This window comes from Bos javanicus, chromosome 2 (assembly GCF_032452875.1).
Source record: "Bos javanicus breed banteng chromosome 2, ARS-OSU_banteng_1.0, whole genome shotgun sequence".
In the NCBI taxonomy this organism is placed as follows: Eukaryota; Metazoa; Chordata; class Mammalia; order Artiodactyla; family Bovidae; genus Bos; species Bos javanicus.
This window is the reverse complement of record NC_083869.1, coordinates 113,225,225-113,244,624: the sequence shown is the minus strand read 5'-3', so window position 1 is coordinate 113,244,624 and position 19,400 is coordinate 113,225,225. Positions and strand designations below refer to the sequence as shown.

The following is a 19,400-nucleotide window of genomic DNA, read 5'->3' as shown; positions in this document are numbered from 1 at the left end:
GAAATTTTCCGAAAACTCTGTTCAAAGATCCATCCCTCCACCCCCACTTTCTCACTGTAATGAATATATTCCCCTTTTATACTGCTTTTTTGGTAATTTCACTTGGACTTTGGGAAGGAGGAAAGGAAACACATGTATTCATTTCTTAATTATGATATTTGCATCTGAGCTCATGTTGGTTTTCTAAGATAACCTCTTGTTATCAGCAATAGCATTCCATGCACATTTAATGTTTAAAGGCCAAATTAGTGATTCATTTTATTAATACTTCAAAGAAACTAGCAGACACCTTCAGGGAATTGATTCTTCCTTTTAAAATATTTCCTGTGTATCAACATCTATGCCAAACATGAGGGGGAAAAGGGACCTTATCTCTGTGGGTTGATCTATCTCCTCCCCCACTTTGCCACATCCCTAGCTTAATTTCCTCTTTCAAACATCTCAGAACCCAATCCTTTTCCTGCAATTTTGAATTTGCATGTTTGAAATTTTTCATAAGAAAACATTGGACTGTGTGTCCAGCTGTCATTCTCTGGTTTTCATCCTTCCAGCCTCTTTTCCATTGGATAACTGCAGTTGTGAATTGAATTCCCAAGAAACTAATTCTTGGAGGTTCCCTTTCCTTGATGATGGAAGTTAGAAGCGAGAGAGAGAATTTTGAGACTCCCATCAGTAATAGCAGTCCATCAATAATAGGGCTGAATTCCTCAGAGGCAGTTCAGGGATCGATGAATACAGGACTCTAATAGCCAGAAAGCACATCATTTATTTCCCCAAAGACTTCGGCATCTGCCAGATCGTCTGACTCCAGAAGAGACCCCAGAGGTTAGCCAGCCTTAGGGAGAGATGGCTAGAAAGGAGTTTGGGATGCAAACTGCCTCTTTCCTGCCAAGCACATGGTTTGTAACTTAGGGCTCCACCTTCTCTTGTTTGTAGCCCACAGGAGCTGCTGGGGAATGTTTAATGACCCCCAGTCAGTGCCTTGCTGTATTCAAGCTCTTCAGCCCTGAGCAGATGACCAGAACCTGAGGGAATGACTGGAGGGTGATAGGTCATGGGGTATGGGAGTGGGTGGGCGAGGGTGGGCACTGACATCCAGGGAGCGCCAAGGAGCAATCAGATCTGAAAAGGCACATTCATAATCATGGAAGCCCATTCCATATTTTGTCTCTGGTGGGACACCATTTATATATATATATATATATATATATATATATATATATATATATTTTCAATATGCAAGCCTGGCGGGCTAAATTGTAACCTCTCTTCAATAAATGCCCTAGTTGTTTAGAGTTTAAAAAAAAAAAATGGTTTAGATTAGCACCCGGGCACTCTGACAAAGGTCCAGAGGGACTTAAAGGACTTGCCAGCATCATTAGCATTTTTTTCTTCTTTTTCCAGCCACACTAAAATATGTTTGCCCAAAACAGAGGGAGATGAAAAACTACTGGCAGCCAGTACCTCTTAAAAGAAAAAAAATATTTTACTCCTCTGGCAAACATACCAATTAAAACGAAGCTGTGTTGTGACAGATTACAGAGCAATTAATGCCTAATTGAGCCTTCTGCTAGATGCTTCTGTGAAAGCCACTTTACTGGGGCCCGAAGTGGCCACACCTTAGAGGAAAAGAAACCTCCAAACTTCCTGTAACACCCTCTGCGCTGAGGGGCCCAGAAACCAAAGAAAACATTTTTACTTTGAATCTCCGAGAGTTACATGGACAGGATTAGCTTGACAGAAAGATCTCGACATTGTAAATCCTACTGGGGATTTCGTAGTTTCCTCATTTGTAAGCAAAATCTATTTTCCATGAGATATTTTTAGTGCAAGCATCCCTGTTGTCTTATTCTCTTGCAGTATACCATTAGATCTTGAGGCCGGTCCAAGCCAGTCACGTGACTCCTAAGCTCTCTCGGTTCTCTCCTAAGTGACTAGTCTCTCAGGATTCAGGGAATACTAGACTCTTAACTGCCAGAGACCTTAAAGTCCTTCCTGAAGCCTTGTATTCTTATTGATAGGAGGTGAAAATGCTTTACAGCTGCTCTTCTTTTTTTTTTTCTCTGAGAGGTCAGCTCGGCAAAGCTCGATGCCCGACCTCAGTAAACAGATATTTTCAGCCATGCAAGCCGCCTATGTAAATATAAAAATGTATCAGGCTGCAGAACTGCATGCGTGGGAACAGAACAACCGAGCCATTGAAAGAAAATCACAGGGGGAACACTAGTGTCACTCACATGGCTTTGGTTAACGCGTGCATACTTCGGATAAATCGTTTTGATTCAGCGGACTTTATATATAGAGTTCATTTCATTTCTGGAACTTAACGAGCTACGATAAGCACAACCCCAATCACTTAGTGAGGTGTCTAGTAAAATTTCCTTGTGCAAGTTTTTACATTAAAAAGACAACAGTCACTTTCACTCTTTATATGACACTCCTCTGCCTTGGAAAAAACATGTGAGTGTGAAGTCAATTTTTCAGTTGTTTAATGTGAAAAAGAGTGATTTGTTTGAGTGTCTGAGAGGGAAAGATATCTTTAATCAGACCTCCAAAACTGGAATTGAAGAGAATCACTGTAATGAACAGGAAACATGCTCTTGAGATGAATTGAGAAATGCTCTCTGGGCAAAATGCTCTAATATTCCTGAGTGTGTTCAGTTTCAGTGGATCAAATCTTTCCCATCTCTGCATCCAAGCTATTTGGCGGTGATCAGATGATCAGAGCTCAAGGAAGTGATTGGAGAGTGAGCTGGCTGCAGCTGCGATGTAGGCTGTTTTCAGGGACAAGGAGCCACTGTTTTTCAAACATAGCATCCACATAGAAGTTATTTTCTGGGCTCCAGGATGCAGCGATGGGCTGCACTGCCAGCATTGTTCTGCTTCAAGCTTTTCGTTCTGTGGTCCAGAGGAGCTGTCCACACATTTGTCGACGACGCCAGGAGGAACCATCCCACGAAATTTTGCCTCTGGAAATTGACGATGAAATGAGTAGACCCAGAACCCTCATCATAATGGTATGGTATCTGTGGCAAAACAGCCTCAGTTGATGAAGCTGTGATTATAGAAATGAGGCTGTCATTTGGGATTCGGGTTTTCAGCTTTAGATAAAGAAATGTGTGACCAAGAGTTTACTACTGTGGAAAATCTTTTCAGAATGATTTCATATATTATTCACAGAACTGGTTTTCTTTCTCTTATATGTGTCTTGAAAATGTACAGTTTGGTTGTCTGTTAGAAACTCTCTTCTGCCTACTGTTTTGTATTGCTGTTATTAACTTCTGTGCAGAAATCTTTGAAGCCTGGTTCAATTAAGTGGATTTTATGTTGTGGCTCTAATTTGAAAGTAGAGCCCCAAATAGGTATTTTTATATCACATGTGACTCATCCAGTTGTGTTGGCAGTTAGATCTCTAACTTCAAAGCATTTGAGGCTTTCATTTCTGGTGCTACAAGGGAAATGCCTTTCCAAAATGTTTAACTTAGGCATAAAATCAGAATGAAGTTTTTGAGAATTTTGTGGAATGCATGGTGTTTTCATTAGAAAGCTGTTTCTTGCCACTTGACAAATGACATTTTTGTCTGTGCTTTAATGATTATAGTGTTAATTCCTTCACGTGTATCTGGTTGATCAGCTAGAAAAAAGTGGAGGGTAGACTCTCCTTACCTTATGTTCAGGGAGAGATCTGCTTAGTCACTGAAATCCTGTCTTAGGATGGAAGCGGTGTGCTTAAGTTTCCAAAATTGAGGAGGCATTGAAGTCTGCGTGGTTTCAGCACAATCGACTTTTTTCTCTTAGATTTCAATGTTCGGATATCAAGGATGCAGTAAATAATGAATGATAAATACCTGTTACACCAAAAGTTTTTAAGTGAAAGTTATTTGGCTTGAGCTGTGTGTCTGAGTGACAGAATACTAAGCTGTAACATTCTAGGCCAATCTCTCCAACAAATCAATATTTGATTTTCAAAAGGCAATACTGTCCTTCAACTATTGGACTATGATTATCTCTTGGAGGGAATACTTAGTGGGAATATTTTCATTCTCTCATTATTCCCATACTGTGCTGTGCTAAGTTGCTTCAATCATGTCCAACTCTTTGCAACCCCATGGACTATAGCCTGTCAGGTTCCTCTGTCCATGGGATTCTCCAGGCAAGAATACTGGAGTGTGTTGCCATTCCCTTCTCCAGGGGATCTTCCCAATCCAGGGGTCAAATCTGTGTCTCTTACGCTTCTGCATTGGCTGGCGGGTTCTTTATCACTCTTGCCACCACACATTCTATAGCTATGTATTACTTATGCCATCTAAGTCTTGAAAGCATTTTTTCCTAATTTTACTAAATTTTTCCATCTAGAACTTTGCCCCCAAAATCATATTTCAAAGCAATTGAGAAATAAAAAGTAATAATTCACCTAATAACAGTGCCCTGTTTTTTTCAAAGATCCTTTTATTCACATGATACTTTTATGGACATTAAATGAGGTGATGATGATTTATTGATGAGGAAAACAAAGTTTAGAAAGATGGAATGCCTTGGTTATATCACACGGCTGCCAAATGCCAGAGCCTCAAGTCACACTTAGATCAATAATTCCAAAAACCAATATACTTTTTCACTCTGTTCATATTTCTAAGGAAATAATGATAAAACTGATAGAAGTGAATTTTTATGAGAAGTCTGATGGAAATGTTGGACCACTCAGAGTAAAATATGCTCATACAAAGTTATTTTGCACCTTGAAAGTTTCCAATGGGCCACTTGAAAGTTCACACATTCCCCAATTGGGCCAACCACTGTTCTCGGTACTTGGAATCCATCAATGAACAAACCCATCAAAGATCCCTGCCCTAAGTTTCAGTGTTTTACAGTGATAGCATATTTTGCAGATCTCTTTATGGAATTACTGTATTAGGGTTGTAATGCTTAGTGTTCTAATTTAAGTCAATAAAACTATTCCCTATCTTCCAAGATGGTGGTTTGCAAACTTTAATGCACTTCACAATCACCTAGGAGTTCTTGTATATACAAATCCTTGTGCTCCTGGTCCCAATGACTCTACATAAGAAGATCTAGAGTGGAATCAAGGATTCTTTGCTGTGAGAGAACTTCCCACCCCCAAGCCAACTCCAGTTATTCTCAGGTTCTGATGGAGGAACAGCGTAGATGACACACTGAGACACATCACTCTGGAAACTGATCATCTAAACCCTCCACCTGGCGTCCTCCTTTAACCTTATATGCTAACTGTCTTCTAACTCTCGCTACAACCTTCTGAAAGTGGTGAAAGTGTCAGTCACTCAGTCGTGTCTGACTCTTTGCAATCCCAGGGACTATAGACTGCCAGGCTCCTCTATTCATGAAATTCTCCAGGCAAGAATACTGGAGTGGGTTGCCATTACCTTCTTCAGGGATCTTCCCAACCCAGGGACTGAGCCCAAGTCTCCTGCATCGCAGGCAGATTCTTTACCATCTGAGCCACCAAGGAAGCTCCACCAACTGATTTTTTAAATTCTCTTACTTTCCCATCAACCATTAGTCACCAAATTTTGTATATTGATTGTGTGTGTATCTGTGTCTGTGTAAGATCACAGACTCTAGAGCCAGAGATTTTAGGTTGGAATCCTAACTTCATTCCTTATTGGCTATGAGACCTTCTGCACACTTTTTAGTGACTCTGGGTCTCTTTTCCTCATCTGTAAGATGGAGGTAAGAGCTCCCTCAGCCCAGAGCTGTTGTGAGGGTTTAATGAAGTAAAGGGTGTGTTAAGTGCTTAGAATTATATCTAGATATATTAGTAAGATTATTAATAAGTAGAATCTAGGACTCCCTAACTGAAAATGTGACATTTGCAGAAAAGACCTGAAGGAGGTGACAAGTGAGTCAGGCCACCCTGAGGGGAAATGGCTCAGGCAGAAGGACCAGCCAGGGTGAAAGTCCCTGATATGGGAAGAAGCTTGGGGTGTTTGAGGACCAGTGAGGAAGTCACTGTGACTGAGTAAGCCAAGGAGAAGGTAGTAGAAGAATGTTGTGGAGGTAATGGGGTCAGATCATGTGACACTTAGCAGGCCATGATGAAGATTTGGGCTTTTTCCAAAAGTGAGAAGGGAAACCACTGGAGGGAGCAGGCACAGAAGTTAAGAGCGGGGGCTGGGGAGCCAGAATGTCAGGGTTGGAGTCCTGTCTCTGCATTGCCTCACTGATAAAACGCAGAGAGTCACGGTGCCTACCCTGTAAGATTATTGTGAGAATTCAGTTAATACTTGCAAAGAGCTTGTGCTTGGTGGGTAGTAAGTGCTATATGAACTATAAGCTTGTTAATTTGGATGGCCTTGGGCAGGGAGGTGACAGAATGGTTGCCAAGGGTCTAGGGTAGAAGCAGAAAAAGAAAAAAAGTTGCTCAGTCATGTCCCACTCTTTGCAACCCAATGGACTATACAGTCCATGGAATTCTCCAGGCCAGAATATTGGAGTGGGTAGCCTATCCCTTCTCCAGTGGATATTCCCGACCCAGGAATCAAACCAGGGTCTCCTGCATTGTAGGTAGATTCTTTACCAGCTGAGCCACAAGGGAAGCCCAAGAATGCAGGAGTGGGTAGCCTATCCCTTCTCCAGGGGATCTTCCCGACCCAGGAATCAAACTGGGGTCTCCTGCATTAAAGGTCGATTCTTTACCAACCGAGCTATCACGGGTAGAAGCAGGGAGACTATTAATCAAGAAGCTATTACAATGATCCCCACAACAGACCTGGATAGTACTTGTTGAGATTGTGACAAGTGGCTGGATTTGGATATATTTTAATAATAGGACCAGTAGGATTTGCTTACAGATCGAACACAAGTGAAGGAAAGAGAGGAATGAGGGATGAATATATGGTATTTTAGGGTTTTTTGTCAGAGAAGGCAATGGCAACCCACTCCAGTACTCTTGCCTGGAAACTCCCATGGATGGAGGAGCCTGGTAGGCTGCAGTCCATGGGGTCACGAAGAGTCGGACACGACTGAGTGACTTCACTTTCATTTTTCACTTTCATGCATTGGAGAAGGAAATGGCAACCCACTCCAGTATTCTTGCCTGGAGAATCCCAGGGACGGAGGATCCTGGTAGGCTGCTGTCTATGGGGTCACACAGAGTCGGACACGACTGAAGCAACTTAGCAGCAGCAGCAGCAGCAGCAGGGTTTTTTGTTGTTGTTTTGTTTTTTGGCCTGAACAGCCAGAAGACTGAGTTGCCATTCAAAAGGGGAAGGCTGTAGGAGAAGATTTGGCAAGTGAATCTAAGTTCACTGTAAGACATGTCATGTTTGAAATACCTGTGAGGTCTATACATGGAGATTTCAAATAAAAGATTGTATATATAGGTCAGAGTCCCAAGGAAGAGTCTACAAGGAAGATTTAATGCCTGGCACAGTATAAATAGCAATTAATGATTGATGAATGAATAAAGGATCTCTCCACTAATTTTCTATAATACTTATAGTGTGTCAATCCATTTGTAGTTAATTGTATCTTTACCTACTTCATTGAACTTTTAATTGCTTACTTAGTTTTCTATTCATATTTTTATCTCACTGATAGATGGAAAACCCCATGTAGGCAGGAACTAAGCTGACTTTATGCCCTAGTGGTACCCAGTACAATTGTTTTTATAAACTAAAACTTGATATCATTGATGATTTGAAATTTGTTAACAATTGACCCCCATATGAAAAGCTCAGTTGATAAAAGCTGCTTTCTTAACTCTTCATGAAGTGTCCAGGAATAAGTTAAGAATGAAGACAGCTACTACAATAAATACAAGAGTTTGAATGTTCTTCAAAAGGCTCTGGCACTCAAGTCGTCATTATATCGAAGAATCTCATTGCTGAGTCCAAGTCCTGAGTCTTCATGGAGAGATCAGCTTTGGGCTGGCACTGATTATGGTTTGGCTGCAGAGTCCAAAATGAAAAGCCTGGTAAACGTCAAAATAAATCATTGTAGGCCCTCAGCCTTTGCAAGGGACATATGAATCCAAATAGCTGAGACTATTACAATGGCCTGTTAAAATGCATTCAAGTTTAACTGGGCAAAATGAGGAAATTCCTTCAAAACTCTACCTCTTCCAAAGTGTTTTCTCTGATGGGAGAATGAACAGAAACCCTTTCATGAATTACTTTTTCTTACACCCTTTATAGCATATTTTGTTGAAGGCCTCAGACACTAATTTAATTTATGGAGATCTGCTATTTTCTGGGGAATGTCTGTAACTTCTGATGTAATTCACTAATCACCAGCCCTGGAAGTTGACTTCCCTTTTAAGACCTATTTCCTCTCCTTCCCAACCCCCAGAGAATATTTATCTGTTTATATGGTGCAGGATAGGGATAAAATAGAAGGAGAGCAAGAAGCAAGTGCTAGCCAGGCTTCTGGTCTCTCACTATATGACCAACCCCCATGCACAATTCTAGGGTCTAAACTTGAAAGTGAAACATTTTTTAAAATCCATGAACATTTTGGGGTGTCTCTGTAATAGCAGAAACCATAAAATTTAGATTTGTGAATGCAAAGGATCTAGTGTACATAACATGCCAAACATGGCTTTGACTTTAATTTTGATTGAAGACAGGAAAATATAGTCTAATGTGGTGAGTCGGAAGGTAAACTCTCTTCTGTGAGTCAGAGCACTTACAGGATAAGCATTTCAGAGCCTGGGAGCTTCAGGTGCTGTCCAGACCTGCATTACAAGTCACCCTTTTGTGGCTATCAGGTCCAGGGCTCTGATGAACTATAGTTTATAGGTCAAATCCTGTCCACAATCTTTTTTTGTATACCTTATTAACTAAGAGTGGTTTCTAAAACTTTCAAATTTTATAAAACAAAAAAGGAAGAAAAAGACTGTGTAACAGAGACCATATATGGCCCACAAAGCTTAAAGTATTTACAGTCTGGCCTTTTATAGAAAAGTTTGCTGACCTTACTCTGGTGAATGATGTGGGCTCAACCAAAATGGAAACTTCTTCTTTCTTTTGTTTTTTTTGTTTGTTTGTTTGTTTTAAACTTATTTGATTTCTACAATGTACTTGCTCTCTGCTTGTGTGTATGTGTGTGTTAGTCACTCAGTCGTGTCCAACTCTTTGCAATCCCATGGACTGTGGCTCACCAGGCTCCTCTGTCCATGGAATTCTCCAGGCAAGAATACTGGAGTGGGTAGTCATTCCCTCCTCTGGGGGATCTTCCCAACCTAGGGATTAAACCCACATCTCCTGCGCTGGCAGGCAGATTCTTTACCTTCTAAGCCACTAGGGAAGCCCTGCTCTTGGCCTACCTTGATGCAAAGGAACTTAGGTTTTTCCTGGGCACCTTTTGTTCACCCAAGGGTCTGAGAACTGTTGTGATTCAATGAAGAAGCTTTAGATTTGGAGTCAGAAGCCCCGTGTCTGAGTCTGAAGCCTGTCACTTAAAAGCCCATGTGATCTGGACATGATGATTTATTTGTCTGAGTTTCTGAAATGGTGGTAACTACTATCTATTCTGTCTGTTGGAAGCACCAGAGTGTTTATTTTTATGGAATCACTTTGTAAATTAGTGGGCATTATACTAAAACAAAGTCTTGCAGGTAGGGGGCTAACTTACAGTGTCAGAGATCCATTGTAGGTCACTGTCCCAGTGAAAGTTCATTATCTGCTGAGTGACTCATCTGTGATACAAGGACACAGCTTACATTAGGGTTTTACTGTATTTGCTCCATCTCTACCCCAAAAGGCTGGAACAGTGAGTGTGGCTAGAAGAGAGGGTCCATGAGGGAATTGTCAAGCTTCTATTTGATGAGCTTTGATTAGCTTGGTCTTCAACAAATCTCCACATTTGTGTCCCCTCATGTAGAATAGGCGTAATAGTCCTTCCTTCCTGGTCAAGTTCTTTGCAAACCTGGGATAAGGAAGGAAGCTAAATGAAGGAAATGAATTATTTGTGAAACTAATGATGCCTTATCTTTGGAACTCATATTTGTTTACATTTATGTCCTATGAATAAAATCAGGACCAGAGAGAAATATACTTTGGGAGCTACTTCAAAGAAAATAAAATAATTTCTATCCTTATCCTACAATAAATATTCTAATTTAATAAAACTTGTAACCAAAGGGATTTTGCCCAGTTTCAGCTTTATGCATTCAGAGGAAATGACTTCCAAACATTCTTAATCCTGAGTAAATGTTCTTATTTCATTTTAGAGAGGTTGAATTTTGAATATACTAATGTAAGATTCCCCTGGGAAAGAAAGTTTGTGTAATGGAGTGTGAATTGAAATGGTTTGCCATAGATAGATGGGTATAATGTGGAACTTACAAGCACAGGGAATCTTTGGCAGCTATTTTTCTTTGTGAACTGAATTTGAGCTGAATCTCAAAGCCACAGAAAATGGACAAATGGAATGGCTTCTCTATGGATATAAGAATTAATTGAATGTAATTGAGGCTTAGTAATTAGCAAGACAAATCTTTGAGGCCAAGGCTTACTAGACTCAAATTACATCTGGTCTCATCCTGTCCAAATAATCTTACATCTATCTAGTTCTCCAAATAAGATATATTTAGAAATGATAAGAAACAAAGATGAAATATTCCAAATCTAAAATGTAAAATTTAAAACCACCACCACACTGGTAAAGAAAAGCAGAAAGTCAGGTATATGGGGCAATGCAGAGACTTTCACCAAAAATAATTACCAAAGTAACTATATAGAGATAGAAATATATATTTATATTATAATAAAATATATATTAAAACATATAGAAAATTATGTCCTTAGTAGATATAACTGTTTGAGGACAGACCATGCTATAAAGATTCAAACAATTTTGTTACGAGTAGAAATATGTAGTTATATGGCTAGAAAAAGTAAAGACTCAAGAAATAAGTGGTAGCGAAAAGTTCTTTAACTTTTTAAGATACTCAAATATTAAGAAAGTCTGATTATGCTTCTTTTTGTTTTTATTTCTTTGCTTTCTAGAAGAGTAGATTTAAGGCTTATCTCCAAGTTCCAGGTTTCAATACAATGAAATCTTATGCCAACTGAGTAATATACTTGAGGATAAAAATGCATATTTTGGCAAGCCAAATGCAAATAGAGTATTTTTGTCATGCTTCAGCAAATTTCTTCTAGATAGTTGTTTTATTCTCTCATGTTTTCTTTTCATGGAGCTGATTTACTTAAGGACTAAAGTCTAGGAGTTTTGAAATTCATTTCCCATAATCTATTCTGGAATGCATTTTATTCTCTTAAGACCTTGTCCAACAAATTCAACATGTGTCAAATGAATTTGGATTGTTAATTATCTAAATATCAGAAATTGAGTAGACAGCAGAGAAACAACTGCACCTTGCCTTTGACAGGCCCAGGCAGCAAGGGCTAACTACTGCTCTTTTCTCATGGAGTCTGGCGGCAGAGACAGAGAAGACGCAAACAAATGTAAAACTGTAATCATGCTAAGTGCTTCAAATGAGAGTTACACTCTACCTTAAGATTGTCTCCTTTGAGCATCCGTCCTCAACCAGGCCACCAAGGAAGGCTTCCTCTAAGGAAGTAACGATGGAGCAGAGATCTGAAGAGTAGTAGAGATTAAGAAGAGGGAGAGTGCCATGTGCCACTCCTAACTTTTGTTTTGTTGCTGTGGGTTAAGAAGCCTTGGTTCATTGCCCCTGTCCCATCTTCAAATTCAGCAGCATTGTATTGTCAAACAACTGACTCTGACCCCTGACTCTCCTACCTCCCTCTTTTACTTACAAAGGATCCTTGTGGATTACATTGGTCCCACTTGGACAATCCAGGACCATGTCAGGGTCAGCTGATTAGCAACCTTAATTCCATCTGCAGTCTTACTTTCCCCCTTGCCATATAAATAACATATTCACAAGTTCTGGAGCATAGGATGTGGACATCTCTGGGGGACTGTTATCTGTCTACTGAACTATTCTATGGAGTTACTTTCAGAGTTCAGTGAGTGAATACAAGTAAAAAATCAATAATGTACCCAGAACTTAGAAAGACCTAAGTTTCAGCTATTATGATTGCTTCCATCGTCTGGTTGAAACTAAGAGAGGATCACAAATTTAATATACTTTAAAGAATTATTTTAGGAAAAAGAATTGAACTGCTAAAAGGAAACTTAATTTGTGCTTCATAGAATGTGGAGAAATGGAAATTCAAAGTTAGCTTATTTACAGGAGCACTGAATAGATTATTCTACTGAATAGATTAATCTACTGAATAGATTATTCAAAGAACACCTAAGCTTATTAGAGATTCTCTTCTGTGTTATCCATCAGTTGCCACTTTTCTGAAATTTAACTTTTAATTTCTTTTTGTTTTCCCTTTATCATTTATGAAGGAATACTGTATGTTTCGAGTTCTCCAAATTATGCCAAAGATAGAAATGATAAGGAACAAAGAAAAAAAATACAAAATCTTAAAAAAAAAAAGTCTAGAATTTAAAACCACCACAATAATAAAAAAACAAGTAGAAAATCATGTGAGACAGAAAAAGATAATACTTTTAGGTTCAATAAGGACAACTGAAGTTATTAGCTTACAGATAAAGAATGGATTATATCTTATCATTTTAAAGCTATTTCAGTGTTTTTTGATGTGAGCAGATTTTTTAATTATAGCAGATCTGTAACCATTAAGAAACTTAAGGGTCCTGGCAGTCCAGTGGTTAGGACTCTGTGCTTTTATTGCCCACTGCCAAGAACTTGGGTTCAGTCCCTGGTAGAGGAGCTAAGATCCTGCAATCCACAAGGCCAAAAAGAAGAAAAGAAATTTAAGAATTTGAAACTATGGAATCTAGATTCTTCTACAAATTGATACTCAGTTAAAGGTTTGATGAATGAATGTAAGCTATATCTTACAGGTCAGAAAATTTATAAAAGGAATCTGTGAGGGGGAAAATAAGACATGGGTTCATTTGGTAAATTACCAGCATCCATGCCATTTATTGGTCCTTTATGTTATCAAAGGTCTTCTTGGCTTCCCTGCACTTTAGGAGAACAGACTGAATGAATATCCCACAAAATAACTTCAAATTCTGTTTTATGAGTCAGAGAAAGTAAAGATGGAAATTGTGCCCACAAAATAATAGCTCTTTAGTGAGCTCTTCCAGCTATTTGTCAAGCACTTTGCTAACAACTTTGCAGTTATCGTTTCTTGTTGCCACAACAACCCACTGGAGGATATTATTTTTATTCCCATATCACTTGAGGAAAAACTAAAGCACACAGAGTAGCTCTGCCCAATTGAAATATAATGTGAACCACATAAGTTTAAATTTTCTAGGAGCCATATCTTAAAAAGTAAAAAAGGTGAAATTAATAGTACATTTTATTGAACCCAGTATATCCAAACTCTGGTTATTCTGGCATATAATCAATATACAATTATTAATGAGATATTTTGCATTCTTGTTTTTTTCTTAAGTTTTCAAAATCTGGTATGCATTTGTACATATCACACATTTCAGTTGGGATGCTAAATATGTATCACAAGTACTTGCGCAGTATTCAGATTACATAAAATTTACAGTTGAAAGAGTAAATTCCCGTAGCTCAGTTGTTTCAAAATTCAAGTTTTCCAGTAACTGGATCGAGTACAGTTTGTAAAGTTAAGCCAAAATTAATGAAGATGAAGTAAAACTAAAAATTCAGTTTCTCAGTCACACTAACCACATCTCAATACCCACGTATGACTGGTGGCTGCTGCAGTGAACTGTGCAAATGTAGTGGTTACTGACCTTGCCCTTGATCATCCTCTGGTAGGAACGTGAACTGCGATTTGAACCTGGGGCTATTGCTTGTAGCCACAGTGCCACTTTGCCTCTGCCTTGAAAGGCCAGGGAGTGGTGGGCAGCACCAGCCTCTGCCCACCTTTACCAGCGCATTCTCTATTGCCTTGCCACGGACCTTTGTTTCTCTGATTTAAAGAAAACTAACAACAAAAAATAGTTCATTTACTTTCTTTAACGCATGTAGGGAGTGGGCAGGGGAGGTGTATCTATTAATATGAAGATTTGGGGTGAATTAAAAATCTGTCTTTTTTCACCTGTTCCTAGTAAATTTTTCTAAGGTATGTAAATATCCTTATCAGGTTGGCAAATGAGTCAAATATATATTTTAAAATTGATTAATTAGTTAATTAATTAAAAATGGACAAGCTACCCAGGCTAGGACTTCCCTGGTGGCTCAGACAGTAAAGCGTCTGTCTACAATGCGGGAGACCCTGGTTCGAGCCCCGAGTTGGGAAGATGCCCTGGAGAAGGAAATGGCAATCCATTCCAGTACTATTGCCTGGACAATCCCATGGACAGAGGAGCCTGGTAGGCTACAGTCTATGGGGTCGCAAAGAGTCGGACACGACTGAGCGACTTCACTTTCACCCAGGCTAGAGATGGAGTCAGGGACAAGCCCAGTGTGGCTCTTATCGAACATGCAGACTACCACTTTCCCTGAAACCTAGAGCCACCACCTACCCCCCTCCCACCCCCACTTTCCATATCACCAACCTCCCTCACTCCATCTTCCTACCGTCTCTGGCTCTCAAGCAGCCACGCCCACCCCACCAACTCCACCCACGTTTTCTTCGCTCCTGTAGCCTGGTCACGCCCACTTTCCCCACTGCACCCCCCTGCCTTCTGTCTCTATTGATTCAGGTATGTGCCGTGGCATTCCTTTGCTGTGTCCAGTATGGCAAGCTGCTTGGCAATTTTCTTAAAAATTCAGAGTTTCCCATGTAGATTATATAGAATAATAAGATGGTATGAATTGAGGATGATAGAATCCAGTTGCCTCATTTGTAGGGTAAAAACCAGAGCCAAAAAGGTAAATGCACATATCTGTGGCTTTCATAAGGGTTGGTGACAGAACAAGGACCTTTGCCTGGATCTCAAAATGATGAAACCTTCACTCTTTTAAATTCCACACTCTTCCTTTCTTAATCCAAAGATAATGGACCAGAGCATGTGTACAGTTTTAGGTAAAACCACATAATTCCTAACTGCAAAATAGTAATAACATCAGTAGTATAGCAAATTGTATCCAGTCTCTGGTTATTTTAGAAGAATCAATTTATATGGAGTTGAAAATATATTTTGTCATTTAGTAAATAAGGACTCTTACTCCAGACTACTCTCTTGAATTTCAGTTCAGTCGCTCAGTTGTGTCCGACCCTTTGCAACCCTGTGGACTGCAGCATGCCAGGCTTTCCTGTCCATCACCAGATCCTGGTGCTTTCTCAAACTCATGTCCATTGAGTCAATGATGCCATCCAACCATCTCATCCTCTATTATCCCCCTCTTTTCCTGCCTTCAATCTTTCCCAGTGTCAGGGTCTTTTCCAATGAGTCAGTTCTTGCCATCAGGTGGCCAAAGTATTAGAGTTTCAGCTTCAGCATCAGTCCTTCCAATGAATATTCAGGGTTGATTTCCTTTAGGATTGACTGGTTTGATTTCCTTGCAGTCCAAGAGACTCTGAAGAGTCTTCTCCAACACAACAGTTCAAAAGCATCAATTCTTTGGTGCTCAGCTTTCCTTATAGTCCAATCCTCACATCCATACATGACTACTGGAAAAACCATAGCTTTAACTAGATGGACCTTTGTTGGCAAAGTAATGTCTCTGCTTTTTAATATGCTGTCTAGGTTGGTCGGAGAAGGCAATGGCACCCCACTCCAGTACTCTTGCCTGGAAAATCCCATGGACAGAGGAGCCAGGTAGGCTCCAGTCCATGGGGTCGCTAAGAGTCAGACATGACTGAGCGACTTCACTTTCACTTTTCACTTTCATGCATTGGAGAAGGAAATGGCAACCCACTCCAGTATTCTTGCCTGGAGAATCCCGGGGACAGAGGAACCTAATGGGCTACCGTCTATGGGATCGCACAGAGTCGGACACGACTGAAGCGACTTAGCAGCAGCAGCAGCTAGGTTGGTCATAGATTTCTTCCAAGGAGCAAGTGTCTTTTAATTTCATGGCTGCGGTCACCATCTGCTGTGATTTTGAAGCCCAAAAATAAAGTCTCTCACTGTTTCCATTGTTATCCCATCTATTTGTCATCAAGTGATGAGATCGGATGTCATGATCTTAATTTTTTGAATGTTGAGTTTTAAGCCAACTTTTTTACTCTCCTCTTTCACTTTCATCAAGAGGCTCTTTAGTTCTTCTTCACTTTCTGCTGTAAGGGTGGTGTCATCTGCATATCTGAGGGTATTGATATTTCTCCTGGCAATCTTGATTTCAGCTTGTGCTTCATCCAGCCCAGCATTTGTCATGATGTACTCTGCATATAAGTTAAATAAGCAGGGTGACAATATACAGCCTTGACATTTTCCTTTCCCAATTTGAACCAGTCTGTTGTTCCATGTCCAGTAATAACTGTTGCTTCTTGACCTGCATACTGATTTCTCAGGAGGCAGGTAAGATGGTCTGGTATTCCTGTCTCTTGAAGAATTTTGCACAGTTTGTTGTGATCCACACAGTCAAAGGCTTTGGTATAGTCAGTAAAGCAGAAGTAGATGTTTTTCTGGAACTCTCTTGCTTTTTGTACGATCCAGCAGATCTTGGCAATTTGACCTCTTGAATTTACCTGAAGGATTAAATACTAAGAAAATGAGTTCTGGTTAATCTGCAGAATAAACCTATATCCTGGGTGTCTTGGTAGTCCCAGAGCAGGAAGAGCAAAGGAAAAAAAAAAAAGATAAATCACTTTCTCATAATCTCTTCAGATTGAAGAGTTCACAGAGTTCTACTTTGAGAACTGAAGTGTATCTGTTACCTTCCAGAACTCTGAACCACAAAATACTGTGCTGTACCAGAAAGACAAGTATGTAATGACAAAACATGGGATTTGATGTCAGACCTGTGCCATTTGAAAAATGTGGGACTATGGGAGAATTCCTTGCATTCTTGGAATCTCAGTGTCCCAATTTGCAGCATGGCAGTGGGTCTTCACGGTGCTGTTGACCATCTAAGTGGAAATTGAGGAAAACCACTTAGCACAGTGCTCCCATTCCCAAGGAGAATGTACCTGTTTTTCATCAGTGAAGTGAGAAAAATATCCAGTGTGTACCTGTATCATAATTAAAGTAGTAACTTTTGTAAGTGAAGTGTAATAACTTCTGTAAGTGAAAATTAACACTATTTTGTGTTAATTCCAAAGGAGACATTTTGGTATGTTTGACTGTTCCTCACTTTTCCAGATAAGAAAACTGAAATGCTAAAAGAGACAGCGAGTAAACAAGGGGACTCAGTGAAAAAGCCAGTGAACCAAATGACATACCCCCAACCAAAGCCCTTGGAAGAAATAAGTGGACCAAGAGCTAGAGATCGAGATTAAGGACAAAGAGACGTAGGCAGGGAAGAGGCTCACTGAACAGGGAGAGAAATGAAGTGTAAAATGCCTTTGCCTCTCTCAAATCCAAGTGGCGTGAGGTTGCTAAAGGGTCCCTTTGTAAGGCTTGCTTAAAACCAGTCTGCTTTTGTACCGCTGTCAAACTATGGAACATTTCAATCAGTGTCATTCTTCTACTCTGTTTTTTTCTTTTTTTCCCTTGAAGATATTTGTTCTTTCATAATGGCTACCATACTGTGTCCCATTTTTACCCATGCTGTTGAAAAAGAATGGTGATGGGTTTTCAGTTAAAGATTGCATTAGTATATCCCTCTTATTTCTTTAGTTCTGAAACTTGAGTGGAGCATGGCAGACCTGTAACTGATGAAATTGGGTGGAATCACATCTTCAGGGTCTGATTAGAGGATTTTGTTTTGATTGACAGGCAAGTGAACCAATGAGCACTTTTAGAAATGTCATCTTAATGAATATCCCTGTCATGCAAGGGAGTGTGCTAAGTCCGACTCTTTGCAGCCCTATGGACTGTAGCCTGCCAGCCTCCTCTGTCTGTGGGATTCTCCAGGCAAGAATACTGGAGTGGGTTGCCATGCCCTTGTCCAAGGGAGCTTCCCAATCCAGGGATTGAACCAGTGTCTCTTATGTCTCCTGCATTGGCAAGTAGCTTCTTTACCACTAGTGCCACGTGGAAAGCCCAGCCCTGTAGTAGTCATTTGCAAAAATGTGAGGAATAAAGAGACAATAAAGAGACGCTCTTCTTTAAATACATCCTTTTTTTTTCACAGCTAAAATGAAAAGAAATTATGAACTGTAGCTGAGTTCATCACAAAGCAGTAAGCACCATTGGAATCACTTAAGTTCTCCTTCAGATTCTTTTTAGATCTACCATAGAGACAGTGTATTTCACTGTAGATGTGTTAAGGTCGTTGAGGATCATCAGTACTGTAGATTACTTCTTTAAAGATCAAGATTGAAAAGAGAAACAGGATTGTGAAGTTATAGTATTACTAAGTTGGAGAAGGCAATGGCACCCCACCCCAGTACTCTTGCCTGGAAACTCCCATGGACGGAGGAGCCTGGTAGGCTATATTCCATGGGGTCGCTAAGGGTCGGACACGACTGAGTGACTTCACTTTCACTTTTCACTTTCATGCATTGGAGAAGGAAATGGCAACCCACTCCAGTGTTCTTGCCTGGAGAATCCCAGGGATGGGGGAGCCTGGTGGGCTGCTGTCTATGGGGTTGCATAGAGTTGGACACGACTGAAGTGACTTAGCAGCAGCAGCAGCAGTATTACTAAGTAGGGCTTCTGTGGTGGCTCAGCGGTAAAGAATTCACTTGCCAGTGCAGGAGATGTAGATTTAATCTCTGGGTCGAGAAGATTCCCTGGAGAAGGAAATGGCAGCCCACTCCAATATTCTTGCCTGAGAAATCCCACGGACAGAGGAGGCTAGCCGGGCTACAGTCCATGGGACTGCAAAGAGTCAAACTCGACTTAGTTACTAAACAACAACAACAGTTACTACTAAGTAAATTCTAGAGGATTGTAGAAGCCTCAGTTAGGGAGGACAGCTACTTCTTCAAACAGCTGCACATTGTTAAAACTCCCTTGGCAAAAGCAGAGAGCGCAGGCTCAAGCTGAGACCACAGAGAAGTAAACGAATTGTAGCTGAACAGCTTTGCCCTGGTGTTCTGCAGAAGACACTGTGCTTCTCTGAAGCTTTACTGCCTGGACTTGGCAAACCCTACTTTCATTTTACCGCTCCAACTTTCTGCCTCTTTTTAACTGTAGTTTGTATCAATAGATCTGTGTGCTTGCGTGTGTCTATGGCTCTGTTTTGCAGTCAAAGAAACTTCCCAACACTGTGTTGTCTTTAAACATTCAGCGTCATTATATCCATATATGCACAGTTGATTTACATGTCTGAATCCATGTAGCTGTATAGCCAGATATGGATAGTATGTCAGTTAGCTAGTAGCCAGCGTTTTAAATGGAGCCTGGTGTGTCTGGAAAATGAAATCTACTTC

The 19,400-nt window shown here is 40.2% G+C and overlaps 1 protein-coding gene across 8 annotated transcripts in view; it reads left to right on the top strand.

The window, feature by feature from the left end:
* DOCK10 (dedicator of cytokinesis 10) overlaps positions 1–19,400 on the top strand; it is a 304,984-nt gene that overhangs the window by 64,624 nt on the left and 220,960 nt on the right. Inside the window, exon 1 of one of the 8 annotated variants that reach the window (XM_061386615.1) lies at positions 2,325–3,017. The exons of 2 other annotated variants lie outside the window; for them this stretch is intronic. In XM_061386615.1, the coding sequence (XP_061242599.1) occupies positions 2,856–3,017 (162 nt within the window). In that variant the 5' untranslated portion in view covers positions 2,325–2,855. Of the gene's footprint in view, positions 1–2,324; positions 3,018–19,400 lie in introns of those variants that run through there. 5 more of the 8 variants (XM_061386598.1, XM_061386552.1, XM_061386540.1 and 2 more) reach the window with 5 other exon arrangements.